The sequence below is a fragment of the Bidens hawaiensis genome, unplaced genomic scaffold (assembly GCF_021521415.1).
Source record: "Bidens hawaiensis isolate Kalapana, Puna unplaced genomic scaffold, B.hawaiensis_p1.1 tig00006273_1, whole genome shotgun sequence".
NCBI lineage: Eukaryota > Viridiplantae > Streptophyta > Magnoliopsida > Asterales > Asteraceae > Bidens > Bidens hawaiensis.
In genome coordinates, this window is record NW_027491418.1 from 48,271 (window position 1) to 70,399 (window position 22,129).

The following is a 22,129-nucleotide window of genomic DNA, read 5'->3' on the forward strand; positions in this document are numbered from 1 at the left end:
TAAAAAGATGAGTGTGTCTAAAAAGTGTAGGAAGAAATCTGGATTGTTGGATCTAAAACAAAAACACACTCTTTGATGACTGTGCATCAAATGTCGCAATTCACCTCATTTTGTAGCCCTTACACTACACATCTTACTATACTATTAAAGCAAAAGAAGATATCCACATGGCTTTCAACTAACATATCCACATATGCTTATAAGTCATCCGGTTTTCATATATAGAATTGTCACATAATTCACTAATTAATCTTTTTCTAGAATCATAACCTCACTGATTAATGTATTCTAAAATCATAACCAACTATTTCCTTTTAAATGATTTAATAACTGATTTTGACCACAATTAATTATTTATAACTGATTTTATGTTCCTTTTTTAGTATAGCTATTGTTTTAGCAATTCAATTATTTGTATATTTATAAAGTTTCTCATTCACACAATTTATACATATTTTTCCTATATCTAGCGATTTTGTAAAGAACAATGTAAAAAATTCTTATGATATATATATATATATATATAACGTTTGAAATATTTTTTATCCGTGTATAACACGAGCAACTATCATATCATAGTAGCCCGATAGATTAAGATAGCGTTTGGTATGCATGAATGGAGACATAATGGAATGGACCATTATAATGGAATGAAAAAAAATGTGTTTGTTTGGTTAATGAAATGCAATCACTTATTACCATGTTCATTTCATTCCCTCTAAAACACCCCAAATTCATTCCATCCACCCACATTGTATTCCTTTCATTCCATCCATCTTTCACACCATATCACCTCCCACCGCTCACCACCACCATTACTGCTCTCTGCCCACCGCCACTCACTACCATTTTTATTTTATTCCGGCTTTTTCTAGCTTACCAAAAAATAAAAACTAAGAATTCATGTCATTCCCACATGGTAACCAAACATATCAATGAAATGATAATAACCCATTCTATTACCTCATCCATTACATTCCCTCGTTCATTATATTCCATCATTCGTTTGACCCTAAAAATTTCCATACCGGCTATCTAGATGTTTCCCTAATTTTCTATGATTTATGGAAAATAAAAAAGTAATCTCATCCCTTATCCGCTTATATTAAAAATATTCACTGTGCTCGCCTCCATCAAGTTGTCGTATAGACTTATCATCCCCTAATCATCGCCCACCACGTGGACACCCTCCATATCAAACGGCCAACAATCCATAACCCCATCATCAAAACCACATTCACCAATCTCGTTTTCGCGGTTCATTTCACAACCAAATACCACCACCACAATGATCGGCGGTCCCACCGGAACCAAAAAACGCCACTGTGCCGGAAGCCACAGCCGCCTCTCATCCACCGCCGCGTTAATCGACACCTCTCGCCCAGACGGAACCCTAACGGAGGTCTCCCACAAACCGTTACCGTCATCTTCCTCCATCCGCCGATCCACTTCCCGTCATCATTCCCCGGTCCCACTCGCTCCAACTCTTTCCAACGGCTTCAACGATCCAACCACCGCTGACGTCATCCTACGCCTCTACCTCGATCAATCCTCACCGTTCGATTCGGATGATTCTGAAACGCAATTAGCCGTTGATTCATCCTCCGAGTTTCAGATCTACCTCCACTCGTCCGTACTCCGCCGGTCTAAATACTTCTCCGCGTTATTATCCGACCGGTGGAAGAAAGAGTCGACCGGTGAAATCGATTATTACCGGTTCAATTTAGCGGTCCCGTCATCGGCCGGTTCGATTAATAATCATTTAACCGTTCTTCAACTGTTATATAGTAATGAAATCAATGCTGCTATTGATACTGTATCCACGGCCTTAGAATTGCTTCCGATTGCTTTAGAGTTATTATTCGAGGACTGTGTAACCGCGTGTGTGAAGTTTCTCGAAGCGGTCCCGTGGACAGAGGACGAAGAGAGGACTGTATTAAGTTTAATTCCTTTGTTAAGTGATGAAGAGTCTTCAGAACTGTTAGCTAGGATTTCGCCTCCAAAATCGGACTTATCGGAAGAAATGCTTCACGGATTGATATTAACCGCGATTCATAACCATCCGAATATGGCGTTTGCGAAGGCGTTTGTTGCGAAGTTGTTAAGGGACTTCTCGTCGAGGGAGTTGGCGAGGCGCGTGTTGGATAAGTCGTTCGAGACGAGTTTGAACATGGTGAAGGAGTCGTTGGATGAGTATTCGAGTCCGGACTTGCGTGGGGACCATAATGAGACGGAGGCGATTCAGAGGTTGAATTTGCATACGGCAATGACGAATGGTAGGCATTTGTTGTGGTTGATTGAGAGGATGATTGAGTTGAGGGCGGCGGATACGGCTGTGAAGGCATGGAGTGAGCAGGCTTTGTTTACCGCGAATTTGCAGAGGGCGTTTAGGGATGATGCGTGGAGGAATATTGTTCCCGGGCTTCCTTCGGTTGTTATGAGGTGTACGTGTAAGCTTGCGAATGCGGTTGCTGCCGGGGTTATTTTGTCTTCTAGACAGGTTTGCTTATGCATTTCTAGATTGCTTATGCCTTTATCTGTTGTAATGTCGTTGTAAAGTATTGTAATGTCGTTGTGAAGTAGCATAGATGTCGTTAAGAACATATCCCTTAGGATAGATGTATGTTTTGCCTATAGACCGCATTCAGTAGTTCCTACTAATATCTTTTATACGTGTGAGATTTTTTTTTGGTTTCATGAATCTTCTTCTTTTCTTTGTCTTTACATTGTTTATCTGTTACTATTATAAAGCTTCTCTATTTTCTATTATATTTTGTGTTACTAGTTTACAAATACGATATATTAGTACTTTGTATTTCTGCTGTTTAGATTAATTAAGTAGCATTTTATGTTTTTATTTTAATAAGCATTTATATCTGGATTTGGTTTGCTGGTCTCTCTGAAAGCTACCACTTTATCCCTTGGGATATAAGGTTTAGGTATGCTTTGCCTACCTCCCATGGTCTGTAGACCCTACTAATAACTTTACAGTGTGAGATTTTTTTTTCATGAATCATCTAGTTGTCTCTGTATATGATTTATTTGTTACTGATATACAATTCATCATTTTTCATGTTATTGGTAACGTAGTAGTACCATATTTTAGTTTTTGTTTTTCTGTTTTGTTTAGATTTCTCAAGTAGCAGTCTATGTTTTTATTTTACTGTGCATTTATGTCTGGGTATTGTTTGGAGCTGCGCTTCTTCTTGGAAGCAACTTTTCTATGACTACAGGCTAGGGGTGGCAATCTTGACCCAAACCCTTTCAAATGGGTTAATTTGAGTTTTAAAAATTAAATGAGTTGGTTTGGGTAAAAGGTTTTAACTAAGGGGGTGTTTGGGATTCCTTATTTTCATCAACTTATAACTTATAAATTTTTTGAAAAGTTAATAAGGTGTATAAGGTGTTTGGTAAACCATAAGGCCTTTTGAATTTTAACTTATGGTGATGGCAAAATAAATGGGTTTTGAAAAGTTAGGAATCTCTAACTTATTAACTTAATGAATTTGATTTACTTATTACACCCCTCTAACCCTCAAAACCCATTACACCTCTTTTAAAAAAAGTGTCTATTTTAGTCATTTTGGTATTCCCTAACACATAAGCTAATCCAAACATTTTTTCAAAAACTTCTTTTCAAAACTTCATAAGTTTATAAGTCCTTTTAACAAAAAGTCCTTTTTCACTTAAATAAGCAATCCCAAACACACCCTAAATGGGTCAATATGAGTCATTTAAAATTCCATCCTTTTAATTTTGGGTCAAAATGGGTCGACAAGTTCAAAGAAATGGGTCGATGTGGGTTAGTGTCCTAAGGAAATGTGACAGATTTAGGATCGGAACGGGTTTTTGTACAAGACAGGTTTTGACACGAAACGGGTTTCAGATTGGAACGGGTTCAGTTCAGGTTTCAAGCCAACACGAGTTTTCACCCGTGACGGGTTGGGTTTTGGTTTTTTTTGGGTCGATTCCGGACTCGTTTTTGTCTGCTTTTTCAGTTTCGTTTTTGTTTGGTTTGAATTTTTTTAGTTCCGTTTTGATTGTTTTTTCGATTTCGATTGATGTGGTCCGGTTTTGGCTTTTTGTTTCATATTCGTCGGTTTTTTCGGTTTTGGTTCGATTTTTGGTGGGTTTTTTTTATGGAACGAGGACAACATAGGAAACATGTTAGTGTTTTTACTTTTTTTGTTTATGATTTATATTTTGAGTTATAATTTTATTTTTGAATATTTTTTTGAAAGTGGCGGAAGGTTAATCAGGCATCATGTGGTGGCGTTGATAGCCGAAAGACAAGGGCACATGCACCAATCAGTCGGTGTCCCGATGATTGAGTGCTATGTGCCTTATGTCCAAGGATTGATGCAAAACTACTATCGAGCCGGGGGTCTCACCGTAAGCAGCCTCTCTATCCCTATGGGACAGAGGTAAGGCTGTCTACATCTTACCCTCCTCAGACCCCACCATAGCATTGCTATTGGTGGGATATACTGAGTACGATGATGATGATGATGATTCTAGTACTCTGTTATTCTGTTAAGATTCCTTGAGTAGCACCTCTGTGTTTGTAATATACCTTTATGTTTGAATTAGTCTCCGTTATCTTCTGGCATAGAGATGTGGTCTGTCTGCTTTCCACCCAACACAAACCCTGCCAATAGTTTTAACATGTGTGAGATTTTACTGGCAATGGTTATTTTTGTTGAATCTTCACGTGCAGGTTAGGATGAAATTGGTGAAAGATTGGCTGCCGGTGTTGATTGTGTGTAAAGACAACATGACACCAATGCTTACAAATCATAAATCATTGTATCTAGAACTGGAAGAAACATTCTTGAAAATCATATCAACATTACCAATGTCTGAAGCTCAAGAACTGTTGCAGCAATGTTTGAGCTTTTCAACTCGAAATGTGGAGGACTGTCCTCATTTGGTTGCAGCATTCACCACTTGGTTCCGCCGTGCAAACCGACAGTTACAAGGTGATCACTGCCAACTTTCTTGAGTGTTATCGGGCTAATTTAGTAAAAGTTGTGTTGAAGTTTAAGCTTGATTTAACTCTGGTTCCGAAAGTTTGCATGTATATACAACTGGTTTGTTGGGAATGTAGTTTACCTTGAAGAACCTGTTTTGTCTCTTTGTAAATGTTAGTGATTGGCATGGATGGTTTTACTATATGTTATTCTGATACATATGGTTAGTGATGGGCCATACTGGTTTAGTTTTGTCTGAAACCGAAAAATAGTTCATTTTTCGGTTATATTATTTCAAGAGTAGACTAGGTGGAATGGCATAAGGTTATATTGCAAGTTTGATCATATTAAGAAATTGCACATGTGCACAAAGGGACTGATTCCTTAAAACTTTCAATGACCAACCCAAATTCGACGATAGAACCCTAGTCGCTGTTAGCTTAGAAACAAAGAAAAGTAATGGCTTGGGTGTAAGTGTGTAGCTGTGTTATAACCATCGATCTATTACAAGAATTGACTAGATACAAAAATAGTCCCTCTGAAATAAAAAATGACTATGTAGTCCCTCAACTATCAATTAGGTCGTAACAGTCGTGCGCTATAGAGGCAGTTTTGAAACGAATGAAGCTGATGTGAGCTTGAAACGGTGGGTTGTGATAGGTCAGCATGAAAATTTGTTAACCATAAAAAGTGACAAGACCGAATGGAAAACATGGTTCGATTTTTGTTTTCTTTTTGTTAACTGAGTTTTAAGGTTCAGTACTGACTACAATTTTACAAAACTGATTTAACTAAACCGAACTGCTATCTTATTTAAAAATATCAAACCGAACTAACATTAAAATGTTTGGTAACCAAGGGAGGTATCGGGAATTTTAACAGACCTGCCAATATTGGAAAATCTTTTGGCTTGTTACCCAAGCTAGGAACATGTCTCATTTGACACTCATAATTTGCTGTACAAGTGACCTGTGTTATATCATGGTATCATACCGAATTATCTACACAAGGTGTAAGTCCGTAAGATAACTCAAACTAAAGAAGCTTGTATTCGAGGTTGGATCCTGTTTTAGTCATTTGAATCTTGAAATCTTAATTACACCAATGGATGATTCGTCACACAACACGAAAATTTAAAATATGAACTTAATCCCTAGGCATTCAAAATTTTTACAGATCCAAAATTTCTAAGGCTCAAAGCAAACTGTTCTAGAAATCTAACGAATAGGCAACGCTCAAATTCATGCCAACTTTCACAAGATTCATGCACACCGCGTCATAAGTTGTTGCTGTAACAATGCTCAACATGGCACTCTTGTTTTAAGTTTTTTCATATTCTCCCTTTTTTGTTTTTAGCCGATTAAATGTTCTATTTAAACTTGCGCCCCTCGCTTGATCTGCTGCCACCCGACTCACCACTTGAATATTCTTGGCTTGATGTCCTTGCTTTGCCATACTTATGCAAATCAGTTTCTGAGCCCCCTGCACTTGACATGTTACCCACGGTTCCCGCGTTTAGATCATCCAATGTAGCTTCACCTTCCAATGCACGCACAACCTGTCGGCGTCGTGTTAGACAACACTGATTTCTTTTTCATTAACATACCACTTTCTCATTTCTTTTATTTCAAGCAGGTCAAATGAAAAACCAGCTAAAAGGAAAACGTGACAAACAAGTTGGTTAAACAGGTAGCATACCTGACTCATTTTAGGCCGTCTTCTTGCAGAGCGTACAAGACATGCCGATGCACATACAATCATTCGATACATCTCCTCATGTTTATAGTTGTTCTCTAAACGTTTATCCACTAACTCTTCATAGCTTCCGCCCTCTACTGCTTCTGCTAGTATAGGCCTAGTCTGAAAGACAATAATGAGAACAAGAACATGTGAAACGGAAATATAGACAAAAGAAAACGTGTCATCAAATATTGAAGTAATATAAATGCTTACCCAGTCAATTAAGCTATCGTCATCATTATTTGACTCTGCGGGTCGTCTACCTGTAATCAATTCCAAGAGCACAACCCCAAAGGAAAAGACATCTGATTTCTCTGTAAGCTTCCCACTGGATGCATATTCAGGAGCCAGGTACCTTCATTTCACACACCTTATTGATCATTTGCTTTGTTAATCTTAAGTAATAACGCGATAATAGTGAAATTTACCCGAATGTTCCCATAACACGCGTTGACACGTGAGTGTTGTTGTCTGTTGAAAGCTTTGCTAGTCCAAAATCTGCTACCTAGTTCACGATGAGTAAGTATCCTTATTAACATGTATTCTTTATTTTATGTATATTGATCCTTTTACATTTAGAGTGAGTTTTTCCATAGTGCTATGTAAAACTCATTGGTACCTTAGCTTCATAGTGTTCATCAATCAGAATATTGGCTGCCTTAATGTCTCTGTGGATGATACGAGGCTGACCTACATGTCATAAGAGTTAATTAGTCGACCCTGCATATATATGTATCTAAACATACACACACACCTATACATATTTCAATACATATACAAATACAAAACTTAAAGATGGGCTTACAATCTTCATGAAGATATGCAAAACCTTTGGCTGCTCCTAGTGCGACGTTTAACCTTGTCGAGCCATTCATAGGCCGGGCATTTTTCCCTGTAAAATAAACCACAACTTATGAGTAACATATAAAGTAAAGTGGCTATATATACTTGAACCAAAATCTGGAAGAAATTAATATGGTTCCACAATCATACCATAAAGGTGATAATCAAGACTATGGTTGGGAATATATTCATAAACCAACAATCTTTGCCGTCCAGTGATACAATATCCGACAAGAGATACAAGGTGCCGGTGATGCACACGACTAATAATCTCCACCTCAGACTGAAACTCACGCTCCCCTTGACCACTCGTAGATTTAAGGCTCTTAACAGCTATCTCTTTTCCATTCGGTAAAACTCCTTTGTGCACATACCCAAAGCCACCTTCCCCTAAAAGTAGAGAGTTATCAAACCTTCGGGTAGCTGCGGCCAACTCATCATAGGTAAAAGTGCTCTTAGTGAACCCGAGAGCCACAGTTGGGTGCGGAGGTGGCAAGGGGGCTTGGTATGGCCCAGAGAACATAGATGAGTTGAACTCACTACTCATCATACCAGGTGGTGGCGGTGGTGGTGCCGCCACCCATGATTGTTCGGAACTTACTGGACCACTAGCCGGTGGTGGCACTGGCGGCATCTTTAGATGGACATCATTTGGTGGTTGAGATTGATTCGGACGATTTTCTTGTGCATAATAGGTGTTATCTGCAACAAAGACATTACACCACCATTGTGATTCATCACTACTCTATAAATGCCAAATAAATGGGGTGTGGTTTTTAGAGCCAGGGTATGTGGGAACTGGCTTTCTAAACCTATCATCAACTTTGCTATGAGTGTGATTTTACTGTAAAGTTTGTATATGTTATGAAAAGTAAGATCTAGTGATGGAATAATATTTTACCTTTTATCTGGTCATTGTCTTTATAGTAATACATCTCTTCAGGTCGTTTTCTTTTCCTTTTCTTGAGGGCAGCCATTACACATAATATCATGATAAAGAACATCAATCCGGCTGCAGCTACCGCTCCTACCGTTATAAAAATGTCATTACCGGCTTCTTCAGGATGAGGACGTGAAGGGGGTATCTTATGTTGTCCGGGTGGAAGTGGGGGTGGGGGTGGTGGGGGAGGAGGTGGAGGTGGTGGTGGTGGCGGCGGTGGAGCCTTTTGATTTCCGTTGTTATTATTGTTATTATTTTTGTTGTTGCCGTTATTGTTATTGTTGCCGTTGTTATTGTTATTGTTACCGTTGTTGTTATTGTTGTTGTTGCCGTTATTGTTGTTATTTCCGTTGTTGTTATTGTTGTCTTTGTTATTGTTGCCGTTGTTGCCGTTGTTGTTGTTATTGTTGCCGTTGTGGTTGTTATTGTTGTCGTTGTTGTTGTTGGTGCTGTTATTGTCGTTGTTGTTGTTGTTTCCGTTGTTGTTGTTTCCGTTGTTGTTGTTGTTGTTGTCGTTGTTACCGTTGTTTTGATTGTCGTTATTGTTGTTGTCGTTGCTGTTATAATCATCATCCGAGGGCATTTTGAAATCAAGGTTGTTCGTTTAGATCTTAGTTTACCCTTAACAGGTCCCCCGAAACTTGAAGGCCGCGGTCTAGAAAGCTACATATCATGATAAGGAAAAGAATGGAAGGGTATAAAGATTGATCAATCTTGGAAACCCCTTGCATAAAAACACAAAACTTTCTTGTATATTGGACAAAAGTTGCAAATTTGCATGCAAATCTTTGATGTATAATTTGGTTGAAATAGACAGGTGTTGTTGACTTGCAGGGTTGGAGAAATAGACGAAAAAGAAATGGAGGAGAAGATTAGGGTATAAGTGCAGATTCTGAAAGGAGGCAGGGAGGAAAACATTTTGCATGGTTACCTGCTCAACAAAGAAAACATGAGATTTCTTTCTATCCCCATAAAACATCCTATAAATAAGTTCCCTAAATTTTTGTTTTTCTTTTCCATTTTTAGTTTCTTTTTTTCACATAATGGTTGGCATCAAAATCGATTTATGACTCATGAACACTCACTTAGTGTATCAATTCTTTATATATATATTGCCGGAATTTAAATATATCAAACGATAACTTTGATCTCTTTAATCGCATCCACTTTGTAGGCTTTACAGTTTGAATAAGTCTTCAACATCTTTTTGAACAGTGTACACATATCACTTTCAGATTGATGTATATTGATGATAATATAGAAGTTTAATTTAGATAAGTCAAAGAGAAACAAGAACGAGTCTGAGATATTTTGTTATGAAATGTTTATCAGAAAATGACAAAATTAAACTAAATTATGTTTTATAGTTGGACAACCATCCCAAAGTTTTATTGAAATTACACAAGTTTTCATGTAAAAATATATCAGTTGGTGGTTAAAAAGAATCAACAATTATTTGATTACCATCAACAGTGACTTTTGCTAGCAAAAAGTCTCTCTCAAGGACTGCTTTAGCAGTATGAAAATTGATATGCCAGCAGTGCTGCTGATGCATGCACACATACTACAAATGCCACATACTGATGTTAGTCCGAGTTTCTGATGATCATATATAATTATTGCCTTATTGGTAGTAATAGCCCAAGTACTGTTGGTCACATTTACTATTGACAGCATTTTGTTTCTGTCACTGCTGGACCTGATGATGATCATAGTTAATTACTACATAAGTTGCACTAACTTATTTGATGCCATCCTTTTACTTTTGATGATTGATAGTTTATCTATTCAAGATTGGCTGATTGATATGTTTCCTATCAAGCAATATTAGAGTTTCGATTTAGCTTGGACGTGGAGGAAACAGGTGGTGTTACCCTAGTTGACTGCTATTTAACGATAAAATATAAAGTTAGAAAAAAAGGGCACGATTAAATCAAGTCGATCCATATGTCTTGTATTGAAGCTTTTGGATGTGTTGTTACCTAATACTCTAATAGCATGGTTTGAAGGGAGGATTGTTGGGTGCAAAACATATCCAATTTAATGTAGAAATTGATGCCACACGTACAGAAGCTTATCAGTTTATCTACTGCTACTAGGTTTTAGAATGAAGCCCTATTTTGGCATATATAGTTAGCTTTATGGTGGGTTTAGCTTTACCATATAAGTCCAATAAAGAATTCTTTGATAAGGTAAATATGTCGCATAATGTTTAACAAACTCGTTTTTACGTAGTATAATGCTTACATATGTTGTTATCATACATAAATTAAGTTTGTTTTCATATTTGAATTAATTCACGTTTGCCAAAATGAAAAAAATGTTGCAAAAAATGAAGAAATTGAGGCCTGAATGGAGAAATTGAGGCCCAACTGAAGAAATGGCAACCAAAGTGAAGAAATGATGTCCAAAACGAACAAAGGGCATCAAGCTTCATAAAAATTTGGATCAGATCTGGAGGATAAATACAATGTTGATTGTAAGCAAATGTGAATTTGCGAATCTAAAGGTTTTGCCGTTTAGGCCTTGATTTTCGTTTCGGATGCATTTGTGCCTTTTGGATGCAATTCGTGCCTTTTGGTCCTTGAATTTATTATTCAAGATGTGAGTAAAACTCAAATAGGAGAAGAATATAGTCATTAGGTCACTAGTTTATCCTCATCTATATAATAGATTGGTCTCAACGCAGGAGGAAGAAGTAGCAATCGACACAAAACCATCCATTTTGGTTCTATATTTGTTCGAATAAAATGTTTAGCCAATTCCACGCGTCTAAGTAAAAAAAATTTTTCTTGTTCCAACTTTTATATTTCCCCATTCATTACATATGGGTTCTTCTTCCTCAAATCCTTTTCATTATACCAATGACTAATCTATAATCATTCGTAAATTTCGATTTGCTAATTGTTGTTTAATAGAACCCCCTGCTAGACATCTCTCGATTTTGAAATATATCGACTATTAGGTTACGGAGGTCGTTTGACTAGAGGTTTATAATCTACCCTTGTGTAATTCCTGTTGAAGCATATATTCGAGGGGTGGGTGCATGGCAGACAATTTGAAATTTTAAGGCAGACTCCCCATTCATAAGATATAGAAGATGACAAAATTTTGTGATCCGTTGTTGAACTTATTCCAAGAGGTCGGATCAAATCGATATTGCTATATGAGATCTCTTATTGAATTTCTCATTGAATGAGCATTCTCAATATTATGCCTTGAAGAGGACTCGAACCTCCACACTTTTTAGCACGGGATTTTGACTCTCGCAAGTCTACCATTTCACCAGCGAGGCGTCTTGAAAGTGAATCATATTCCATGAATATGATATCTATCTAGTGTGATGTATGGAATAGTGGAGTGTTGGAGTATTTCTATTGATCGGCCATGTCATATAAGCCCGAATTGGACATCCATTTGCTTCGATTTGAATAATACTGATAATGCCTTATATAGATATACAACATATCAAAAGATGGACAATCAAACCTATTTCTTGATTCAATAGAAGACCAAAGAGGTGAATAGGTTCCCAAATAACGAGGGATATGTAAAAAGTAGGTCCAATTTCGCTTATTCCTAAACCTAAATGGAATGTAACGATGCAGGGATTCATATGTTCGCATAATATCCATTTAGATACGCTTAAATGACCCTTTCTCACAATGAGAATGCATATAACCCTATTCCAGTCTGGTCTGGTATGAAATAAACTTATAATCATATATTTGACTTGATCATCATATTATAGATTATAAGTTCATAACCCAAGCCCATTGCCGTTTTGGGCAGAACATATCTACTAATTCTTTGATTCTAGTTAGTAAAAGGGATCTTGAACTAAGAAATAGACACAAGATACTAAAACAGGGTATCTGAGCAATTCCAGTAATCGGATTCATTAATTGATATTCTTGGTATAGTAGATGATATCAAACAAAAGATCATACTCAATTCGATGGAATTGTTTGATCTTAAATGGGATTTTTTATAATTCCGCACATGAGGGGTTATTTCTTGGTTTTGTCCAAACATTAATAACTTGATTGTTTTTAGATAATAATAGATAGAAACAACGCGTGTAATGAGTCCTATTAAAACTAAGAAATATAGGCTTGCTTGCCATCCACACCAGAAAAATAGAGTTTTTCGAAAAAAACTGCTAGTGGATGAAAACCTCCTAGGGATAAGAGACATAGAGCTAAAAGCCTTTTTGATGCCATTTATGCATTTTGGGCGCCATTTGTTCGTTTCATACACCATTTCTTTGCTTCGGTTGCCGTTTCTTCATTTGGGTCTCGATTTCTTCATTTGAGCCTCCATTTCTTCACTTTTTGCAACCATTTCTTCATTTAATATTGACCCGAATGACGGTCGAATCATGTCAATAAGGCACAAATATTAACACAAGGGCTTTTCTCAAATAATACTAGTTAAATATGAGGAAACTTTTATTCAATCCCTTGTAATGGATACGATAATTTGATGTGTGGGTGAGATTGGTTCACGGGTACAACCTTTGTAACTTCATGATATATACCCACGGTTTGGCCTGTTCCTATTCGGAAGGCTGTAATTTCTTAACTGTCACAACTTCTACTCCTGCTAATAGTTTAGAACATTCTTTATTATACCAAGTAAGAAACAAGAAATCGAAGTTCGTTATTTAACTTATTATATATGGATTTCATACGTTTTTACTTAGTATAATGCTTACATATGTTGTTATCATACATAAATTAAGTTTGTTTTAATACTTGAATTAATTGTTGTTTTAACGTGAATTATATACCATGTGAAAAAAACAGATACTTTTGTTATAATCGAGAAAAACACCAGTATTAATCGTGTATTGTTGAAGGGTTGAATTATTTCAATAAAAATATTACCCAAATATTTATTTGTGTAAAACAATCAACTTTATCCTAAACGCTTAAAATAGTATAGCCCGAACATGACATGTTTTACCCATTTATTTTAAATTATTAAATGAGTTGACCAATAGTAATCAAATAATAAAATTGTATTCTCAATGTAAGTGAGTTGTAATAAATAGGTTAAAAGAGATGTTGACATCATGACATATTGAGTTGTTTGATTAAACATATTAACATGTCAACCTATTGAACTAAACATGACCATTTCAAAAACAAAATAATTAAAGAAAATAGAAATAAAAATAAAAGTAAACAGAAAAATAGACACATACTACAAGCTTATACGAATATCCAGCGACTCATAATATATAGTTTTGGGATGTGATCCTCCCATACCACCCTCACATGCCTATACGGCTCGTATAGGCCTATACGGCCATATAGGGTATACATGCCTGTCAAGGGGACAAAAAAATAGCTTTTTGCAGCCTATACCGTATAGGCATTACATGTCTCGTATTGCATTCAGACAAAACCATAAAAGCTATATGGTCGTATAGGGCTATACGACCGTATAGAAAATAAAAGCTATACGGTCGTATAGGGCTATACGACCGTATAGAAAACATTTGCAGAAACATTCAGACTACCTTAATCGCTGCCGGAAAACGATTTAAAAAAAACCTCAAATTTTGGTGTGCATTTTTATTTTAATGTATGTTGACTAGATGTTAAAAAAACCTCAAATTTTTATTATATGTAAGCAACAAATATGCCTAGATAGTCTTGAGCTTTTGACGAGCTAAGCCTGAGCTCAACATTTAACCCGTTAAGATAAATGAACCAAATACGACCCGTATAAATCACATATATTGTATATATGGTCATCATTTTTTAAAAAAAAAGTGTCTATAAACGAGCCAAATACGACTCGTATAAATCACATATATTGTATATTGGTCATTATTTTTTTTTAAAAAAATTGTCTATACAGTCGTATAGGCTTATACGACCCATATTATACGAGACACAATAAACAATGGCAGACAACCTATGACACAATTCAGGTCCTATACGACCGTATAGCCTATACGAGCCGTATAGGACAAAAAATGGTGTGGGAAGATCATGGATGGTGTGGGACCGGAAGGATCCCATGCCATATTTTTTAATCCCCAAATATATTTAAAATATAAATTTTCAAAAAAAAAAGAAAAGAAATAAGTAATTTGAGTTCGATAAATCCTACGCCATACAAACACCCAATGGCGTTCTTCATTTTCCATTAGTTAACACTGCAACTAACATCTCTCTCTCTCTCTCTAGATCGGATCCAATTTCGATGGCTTCTAGAAGACGAACTCTACTCAAGGTCATCATCCTCGGTGACAGCGGGTCAGTGGTTTATTTTATTCCAACTCACCGATCGTTCTTACTCTTTCGATTAATATATGATTGATCTGATTTTGCTTGCTGTGTTGATTAATTTCGATATGCGGTTTGACTATCCAACAGGTCAAATTGATTGAACTCGCTTTGACTAGCGTACACGTTACCGTTTTTAAGTTCAATTGTTTAGGTTAATAATTAATATTAGGTCCAATTGTTGTGTTGACCTGTTAGTTCTCCTTTGTTAGGGTTTGTGCAATTGTTGTTACGTTTGGTGATACAGTTCGATATGAACTTAATTTCACGAATTTTGTGTAACAATTTAGCTTCTCAAGCTATACATATTACGGGTTCTAGGGTTTTAGATCAGTTCTGTAGAACTCGTGCTAGTTGGCAGTGGGGTATTGATTAAGGATTATTCGGATTGGAATTTTTATATGTAATTTTCGGTTTTATATGTATACACACACACACACACACATAATTTTATGTAATTTTTTGAAGTAGACAGGTTTTAACCCCTTCTCAAACCCATTCAAAATCCAAAATCACCGGAAACTGGCCAGAATTAAGGCTAATTCGGGGCGATTTTGACTGCCTTTGGCCTATGCAGTTGATATTGGTGCTATAGCTGTTATTGGACCTCTAGCAGAATATCGTTGAGAATATCGGCACCGACAATATCCGCGATATTGACCAATATTTGACTGATATGCCGATATCAGTTTTTTAAGTTTAATTTGTCAATTTTTAGTGTTTTAAGTCTTAATCAGTTCCTACTTGCTACAATTGTTAGTGTTTTGTAAGTTGCAAAAGGTTAATTTGTTAATGGTAGGAGAGCATACTGAATTGTTAGTGTTAAATTGCTATATTTTTTTATAAATTCTGCATGACATTAAAATTACCTCCCACCATGATAACCGAGTATCAGATATGGGTCCTTGACCAATATTCAATTTTTTTCCACATTAACTGCATTTTTTCCACGTTAACTGCATAGGGATTTGATCGATTAAGACCGATTAGCGAATAATGTCCCGATTACAAAAAAATTAATCGCCAGAGGACTGATTGGCGATTAATGTCCCGATTACCTTTAATAGCCAGAGGACTGGTTGGCGATTAGTCTAATTACCCATTTTTATAATTTATGCAACCATAAACTTATAATGAAATCATGATTGTATTGTTGACTGATTTGTGATCCTTGGTTGATGCAGGGTTGGCAAGACATCTTTGATGAATCAGTATCCTTTGTGATTTTATAATTAGTAATGTGTAAGATCTTAACTAAAATTTGTTATATAGGAAGCATTATTTGGTGTTTATTAGCAAAAACTGTGTTAAATATTTGAAATTGTGACCTCCAAAAGTGTTGTTACCATTGTACATGAGGCGCACAAGGAGAATTGAAAAATAGCGCGAGGTGCAGGTGAGGCGTGCGCCTTTTGTACCCTGAGTGTTTTTATGTATCAAAATGTTGTACAATTGCCCTTTTAGATTGTACATGTATGTTAATACCTTGAATGATATATGAAGCTTATTTATAGCTAATTTTGGGTAGGGGATGCTAAAAACCTCCGAGATGTCTAAAAATAATAGTGTAAAAACTTTGCGCCTCGTGTACGAAAATCAGTGTGCTTTGCGCTTTGGGTTTAGACCCTGTTGCTTTTGTGCGCTTCTCGGTATATAAAACCAAATGTTACACAGTGGATGGTTCTTGTTTGGCCTTTATATTTGCTTTTTAGATATGTTAACAAGAAGTTTAGCCCTCAGTACAAGGCAACAATAGGAGCTGATTTCTTGACAAAGGAAGTACAGTCTGATGATAGGCTCTTCACTCTGCAGGTTAGTAGTGGTGACCTCGTTGGATGACCTCGTTGATCTTTAAGCGTTTTGAATTTCTATTTGGCTATTGATATTACGTGGAAACTTCTGTAACAGACCATTAAGATCATGTAATTTGAATTTTATGATTTTTGATCTGTTCTTTACTTAAACATTCTGTAAAGCATGGTTTAAATTTAAGAATATATTTCAGTTTTTTGCATTTTTACAGAAATGCATACTTTTTGTGACTCTGAATCGGTATCCTTCTTGTCTTAGATCTGGGATACTGCCGGGCAAGAAAGATTTCAAAGCCTTGGTGTCGCCTTTTACCGAGGTGCAGATTGCTGTGTTCTTGTATATGATGTGAATGTCCAGAAATCCTTTGATAATCTCAACAACTGGAGGGAGGAGTTTCTTATTCAGGTATGTAAACATGAAAATTGATTGCTTGATATTGAAAGGCCAAATGCAATGATTCAAAAGCTAAAGTCAACTAGTAAGTCAATTATGCACATTTATATATCATGCATTATGAACTTACGAGTTACGATCTTATATAATCTTCCAGGCAAGCCCCTCTGATCCTGAAAATTTCCCGTTTGTTGTTCTTGGTAACAAGGTTGATGTTGATGGTGGCAATAGTCGAGTGGTACGCCTTTAAATAGTAATAACAAATCTACACTTTTGACCATCAAGTTTACTCATTGGTCACGGTATCACTTTCGTGACAGGTTTCTGAGAAAAAGGCGCGGGCTTGGTGTGCATCGAAAGGAAATATTCCATATTTTGAGACATCTGCAAAGGATGGAATAAATGTTGAAGAAGCTTTTGAAGTCATTGCCAAAAATGCCTTGAAGACTGAAGAGGAAGAACTGTAAGTCTAAATTCAACTCTTAAAATATTTTTAAAAATGATAAAACTTTAATACTAACGTGTTGGTGTCTTTCTTCTATGAAGTTATCTGCCTGATACGATTGATGTAGGAAACGCGGGTCAACCAAGGGCCTCGGGATGTGACTGCTAGAGAGAAGTTTCTTTATTAGTGGTTTGTTTTGATGTTTAGTTTGTAAATTTGGTTTCATGAAACTAGTTTTATGAATGGATTGGTTTTAATGAGTGGTCATATTTCTACCTGATCTACGTTGAGAAGATTGGGTAGTATAAATAATCGAATGAAATGTTGGTAAATTTCTTTGAAAAGATTGTTTTCAATAAAGTTGTTGCCTTTATGGTATCAAAAGTTCCTAGCATGGGCCTGATGTGCATCATATTTTGTGTATGTTTTAAACTTTTTTTTGGATATTAGATTTTAATAATCCAAACTTCGGTTTATTGGCCGGTATTAATTCCAAATTACAACATACCCTATTTTTATCATAACTTTCATCATATTGGCCTTCACTTGGCCTTTTGCTAATGAACACTAAACCAGTTAGTTTTTGGGTAATATGTCATTTCTTTAAGTTGATGGTGGTAAAAACCTTTTGTTTATTATAAACCAGGTTTATATTTCTCTCCAACTAGGGGTGCCGAAGAGCCGAGACGAGCTCAAGCTCGACTTGCTTCTGTCTTTATTTCAAGAGCTCGAGCTTGGCCTATGAGTGGTTTTTTAGACTCGAGGTCGGCTCGTTTACCATTTATTAATCAATTTTTATATACTTATAATTAAAAATATATATATATAAAAATAATATTATATAATATGTATTATTTATTTATTTTTTCTTTACTATAGATATTAATTAATTAATTAATTAATAATAATAATAATAATATAAATTTACAAACTCTTATTTATAAACCTATAATCTGCATGGCGATGGCGGCAGAGGTCACGATGGCAACAGTGGCAGCAGCGGTGGTGGGGGGCAGCGACGGATGTGACGGTGGTGGGTTTTGAAGTTTATTTATACTACTCAAGTTAAATAGATGATAATTTTGGGCCCTAAAACTGACCGGGTTAGTATCCGTTAGGAAAAGGCTTAGTGAAGACCAATATAATAAAAGTTGGAGTTAACCTAGTGAATTTCTTAAGTTAGGATTAATACCGGCTAATAGATCATAATTTGGATTACTAAAATCCGATATCTTTTTTTTTTAACTTTCATTTTTGATTATTTTTTACCCTCTCCTATATTTTATTATATGATTATAAATAAATAATGTTTGATTGATGAAATCATACGTGTATGTTAAAATTGGAGCTTAGCTGGGTCCACGGTAATCCCTTCAGGATTGATTACGTGACCTAGAAACTGCACTTCACGCAACCAGAATGCGCATTTCGAAAACTTAGCATACAACTCCTCTTTCTTCAAAGTCTCCAATAATTCTCTTAGGTGCCCAGCATGATCAGACTCGCTCTTTGAATAAATCAATATATCATCGATGAAAACGATAACTGACTTATCCAACATCGGCCGACACACCCTATTCATCATGTCCATAAACGATGCGGGAGCATTTGTTAGACCGAAGGATATCACGAGGAACTCGTAGTGTCCATACCGCGTCCAAAACGCTGTTTTAGGGATGTTTGCCTATTTTACCTCAGATGGTGATAGCCTGATCTAAGGTCTATTCGTGAGAATCAACTCGAACCTAGTAGTTGATCAAACAAATCATCAATCCGTGGCAACGGATATCTGTTCTTTACCGTAAGCTTGTTCAACTCATGATAGTCTATGCACATTCTCATACCTCCATCCTTCTTCTTTACAAACAACACCTGTGCGCCCCAAGGGGAAACACTTGGTCTTATAAAACCTTTATTAAGGAGTTCTTGTAGCTGGGACATCAATTCTTTCATCTCAGACGGCGCTAGACGGTAAGGTGCTTTTGCGACGGGCTGTGCTCATGGTATTAAATCTATCTGAAATTCAATATGTCGCTCTGGTGGCAACCCCGGAAGATCCTCAGGGAATACTTCTGGGTAGTCACACTGTCACACCCTAACCTAAGGCGGAAATGTTGGGGCGTGAGCTGATTGCTACAACTCTCAAGGTACTATCATGCAATATTTAAATGACAATATCTATTAATTAAATTCAATTATCAAACAAATCAAATACAAACAAGTACATAATTCATACAACAATACAAATTTTTATATTTCTTGATTAAAATATTCTTCTAACTAAATTCTTCACTAAATCTTCATCAACCTGCATTAAATTTCTATGATAACCTGCATATGCGTATAAAATAGAAAGGTTTGTCAACAACACATGTTGAGTGAGTAAAACACCAGTTGAAGACACAACAATAATAATATATAATAAATAAAGATGGAAACTGTTCTTGTGAGAATAAACAGTTAAGCCATATCACATAAACAACCAATCAAACCATAAAGAAATGGCTCAACTAATCCATATAAATGGACATTGGTTACCAAGCAAGGACTAAACCGTGCCATAAAAAGGGACATCGGTTGCCGAAGTAAGCAAATAGCGTTCAAATAAAGCAAGTAAGCAAATAGCAAGTTAGGCAGACTGATAAACACACAAGGATAAACAGTTGCGGTTTGAATACAATATAATATGAAAACAGATAGTTACGCATATGTCCCCAAAACGGTAAAAATAAGTAAAAAGGGGAGTGAAATACTCACCTTGTTAATTAAGCAAGAGATAATGATTAGGCAAGGAAGCTGTAAGTCAAGCTCTTCGAGATTTACCGACGAGAAATCCTAAGTAACAATAATTACGAAAACGAATATAAATGAATTGGATAAAAAATCTAAAACCCAAATAGGGTTTGGAAAGTTGAATGATCGGGTATGTTCTTACGAAAATTAAATATTACTTGGATTTACTTTATATATTGTAATACTACCTTTACTTAACAAATTTATATTAAATAATATATCTTTAATTGTGTAAAATTATATGTATAAATAAAATACTTAAATACTTATTTATAAACCTTATAGTTTATATAATGAGATTTGTTTATTATAATCTAAAAATAAGTTTAATGTACATATATATATTTTTATTGTTAATATCGATTCCTTTTAAATAAATATTGTAAATAATAGATAATGCATAATATATAATAATATTTATAAAAAAATTATGATCTTTTTTATAACACACTTAAGCTATACTTTTAATACGTAAATTAACGTGATATTATATATATATATATATATATATATATATATATATATGTATATTAAATTAAAACCTTTATAAATTTTTAAATAATCTAATATCTATACATACATACATACATATATAAATATATATGTATATATATATGGTTTTAACAAATGTTCGGAAAAGTGATCGGTTAATAAGTTGGTTTTGTTTTTATAAAAATATTTATAATGTTTGAAATTTAGTTTAATAATTAAATATACTAATAAAATTGACTTTATAAACTAATACTAATAAATCACTAATAAGCGGGCTAGGGGTGGCTCGAACCCGCACCCCAGCCAACACCGTCTTAACTCGCACACCCCTAACCAACTGGGCTAGGAGTTTAGTTTGATTAGTCAGAACAAGTAAAAGAATATAACCAAAAGGTTAAATGCGCAGCTTACAGAGTAAAACCCTAGCAACATCAATTGATCAATCCGTGTTATCATTGAACAATTAACATTAGGGCTATTTAACAAGGATTGAAGGCGAATCTAACCATGTAAGATATTACCTGATAAGATGATTATAAGGGGTTTAATTAAGCGATATAGTGGCCAGCCATAAGACGATCAGGGATGGTTCTTGCATATTGTTACAGCGGAATTCAACAATGGGGTTTATATGGCGATGCAGTTTATTTGCATTATGCTGACGTCTATATGGCAAAACACGAAACAGGTATGACGGTTTGTATATTCACGCAAACGAGATCGTTTTTTTTGTTATAAACTATAATTAGATTGTCGGTATAATATGTTTAGACATTAGGAATGATTTGGTATGATATTTTCCAAGTTAAACACGAGAATTGTGGCTCAAGATACAAAAACGGGTACCGGGTTGCGATGTGGATCCAGATTGTGGGTAAACGGGTATATGGGTTTAGATTAAAATAATATACCAATTTTGCTATTTAGTCCCTGTACTATAGAAATGGAAACAAATTGAGATTAAAGTTTATATTATGGCTAAAAATGTACATTTTTCAAAGTATATTTATAGTTAGTACATAATTAAAATAAACAATTATTAATAAAATATTAAATACTCGCTAGACGCGATATTTTACCAGTAAAATTTCCTGAACAACAAAAGCGGGTCGGGTCATGACTAATAAATATAAATTTGGAAATTACGAGTTGTTACACACACACTATAGGAACATATATCACTTCCTTCGTCTCAGCCGTAACTTTGACAACATACGCCAGGTATGCACCGCACCCTCGCCTTAACAAACCCTCGGCTTTTATCATCGAAATGACATTAAGCCCAGAACTTTCCTTATCACCATAAACCGTCACCGTACTACCATCCAAGGACTTTAACCTAATTAACCTACTCTTACACACTATCTGAGCTTCAAACTCAGATAGCCAATCCATTCCC

The 22,129-nt window shown here is 35.6% G+C and overlaps 3 protein-coding genes across 3 annotated transcripts; 2 read left to right on the plus strand and 1 right to left on the minus strand.

Annotated features, from left to right (window-relative positions):
• The first annotated feature begins 1,198 nt into the window (after window positions 1-1,198).
• LOC143631939 (BTB/POZ domain-containing protein At1g63850-like) lies at window positions 1,199-5,172 on the plus strand. Its single transcript, XM_077100553.1, has 2 exons — window positions 1,199-2,500; window positions 4,718-5,172. Exons 1-2 carry the CDS (start codon window positions 1,289-1,291, stop codon window positions 5,000-5,002), a joined length of 1,497 nt encoding a protein of 498 aa, XP_076956668.1. The 5' UTR covers window positions 1,199-1,288; the 3' UTR covers window positions 5,003-5,172.
• A 1,078-nt stretch (window positions 5,173-6,250) lies between these two features.
• LOC143631940 (putative proline-rich receptor-like protein kinase PERK6) lies at window positions 6,251-8,285 on the minus strand. Its single transcript, XM_077100554.1, has 7 exons — window positions 7,704-8,285; window positions 7,516-7,602; window positions 7,330-7,400; window positions 7,139-7,215; window positions 6,924-7,065; window positions 6,669-6,830; window positions 6,251-6,528 (listed from the first exon to the last, which is right to left on the minus strand). Exons 1-7 carry the CDS (start codon window positions 8,185-8,187, stop codon window positions 6,340-6,342), a joined length of 1,212 nt encoding a protein of 403 aa, XP_076956669.1. The 5' UTR covers window positions 8,188-8,285; the 3' UTR covers window positions 6,251-6,339.
• A 6,329-nt stretch (window positions 8,286-14,614) lies between these two features.
• LOC143631941 (ras-related protein Rab7-like) lies at window positions 14,615-17,702 on the plus strand. The gene is made up of 7 exons (XM_077100555.1): window positions 14,615-14,765; window positions 15,980-16,006; window positions 16,508-16,607; window positions 16,866-17,012; window positions 17,158-17,238; window positions 17,321-17,463; window positions 17,547-17,702. The coding sequence occupies exons 1-7, from the start codon at window positions 14,713-14,715 to the stop codon at window positions 17,611-17,613; spliced, it is 618 nt and encodes a 205-aa protein (XP_076956670.1). The 5' UTR covers window positions 14,615-14,712; the 3' UTR covers window positions 17,614-17,702.
• Window positions 17,703-22,129: the final 4,427 nt, after the last annotated feature.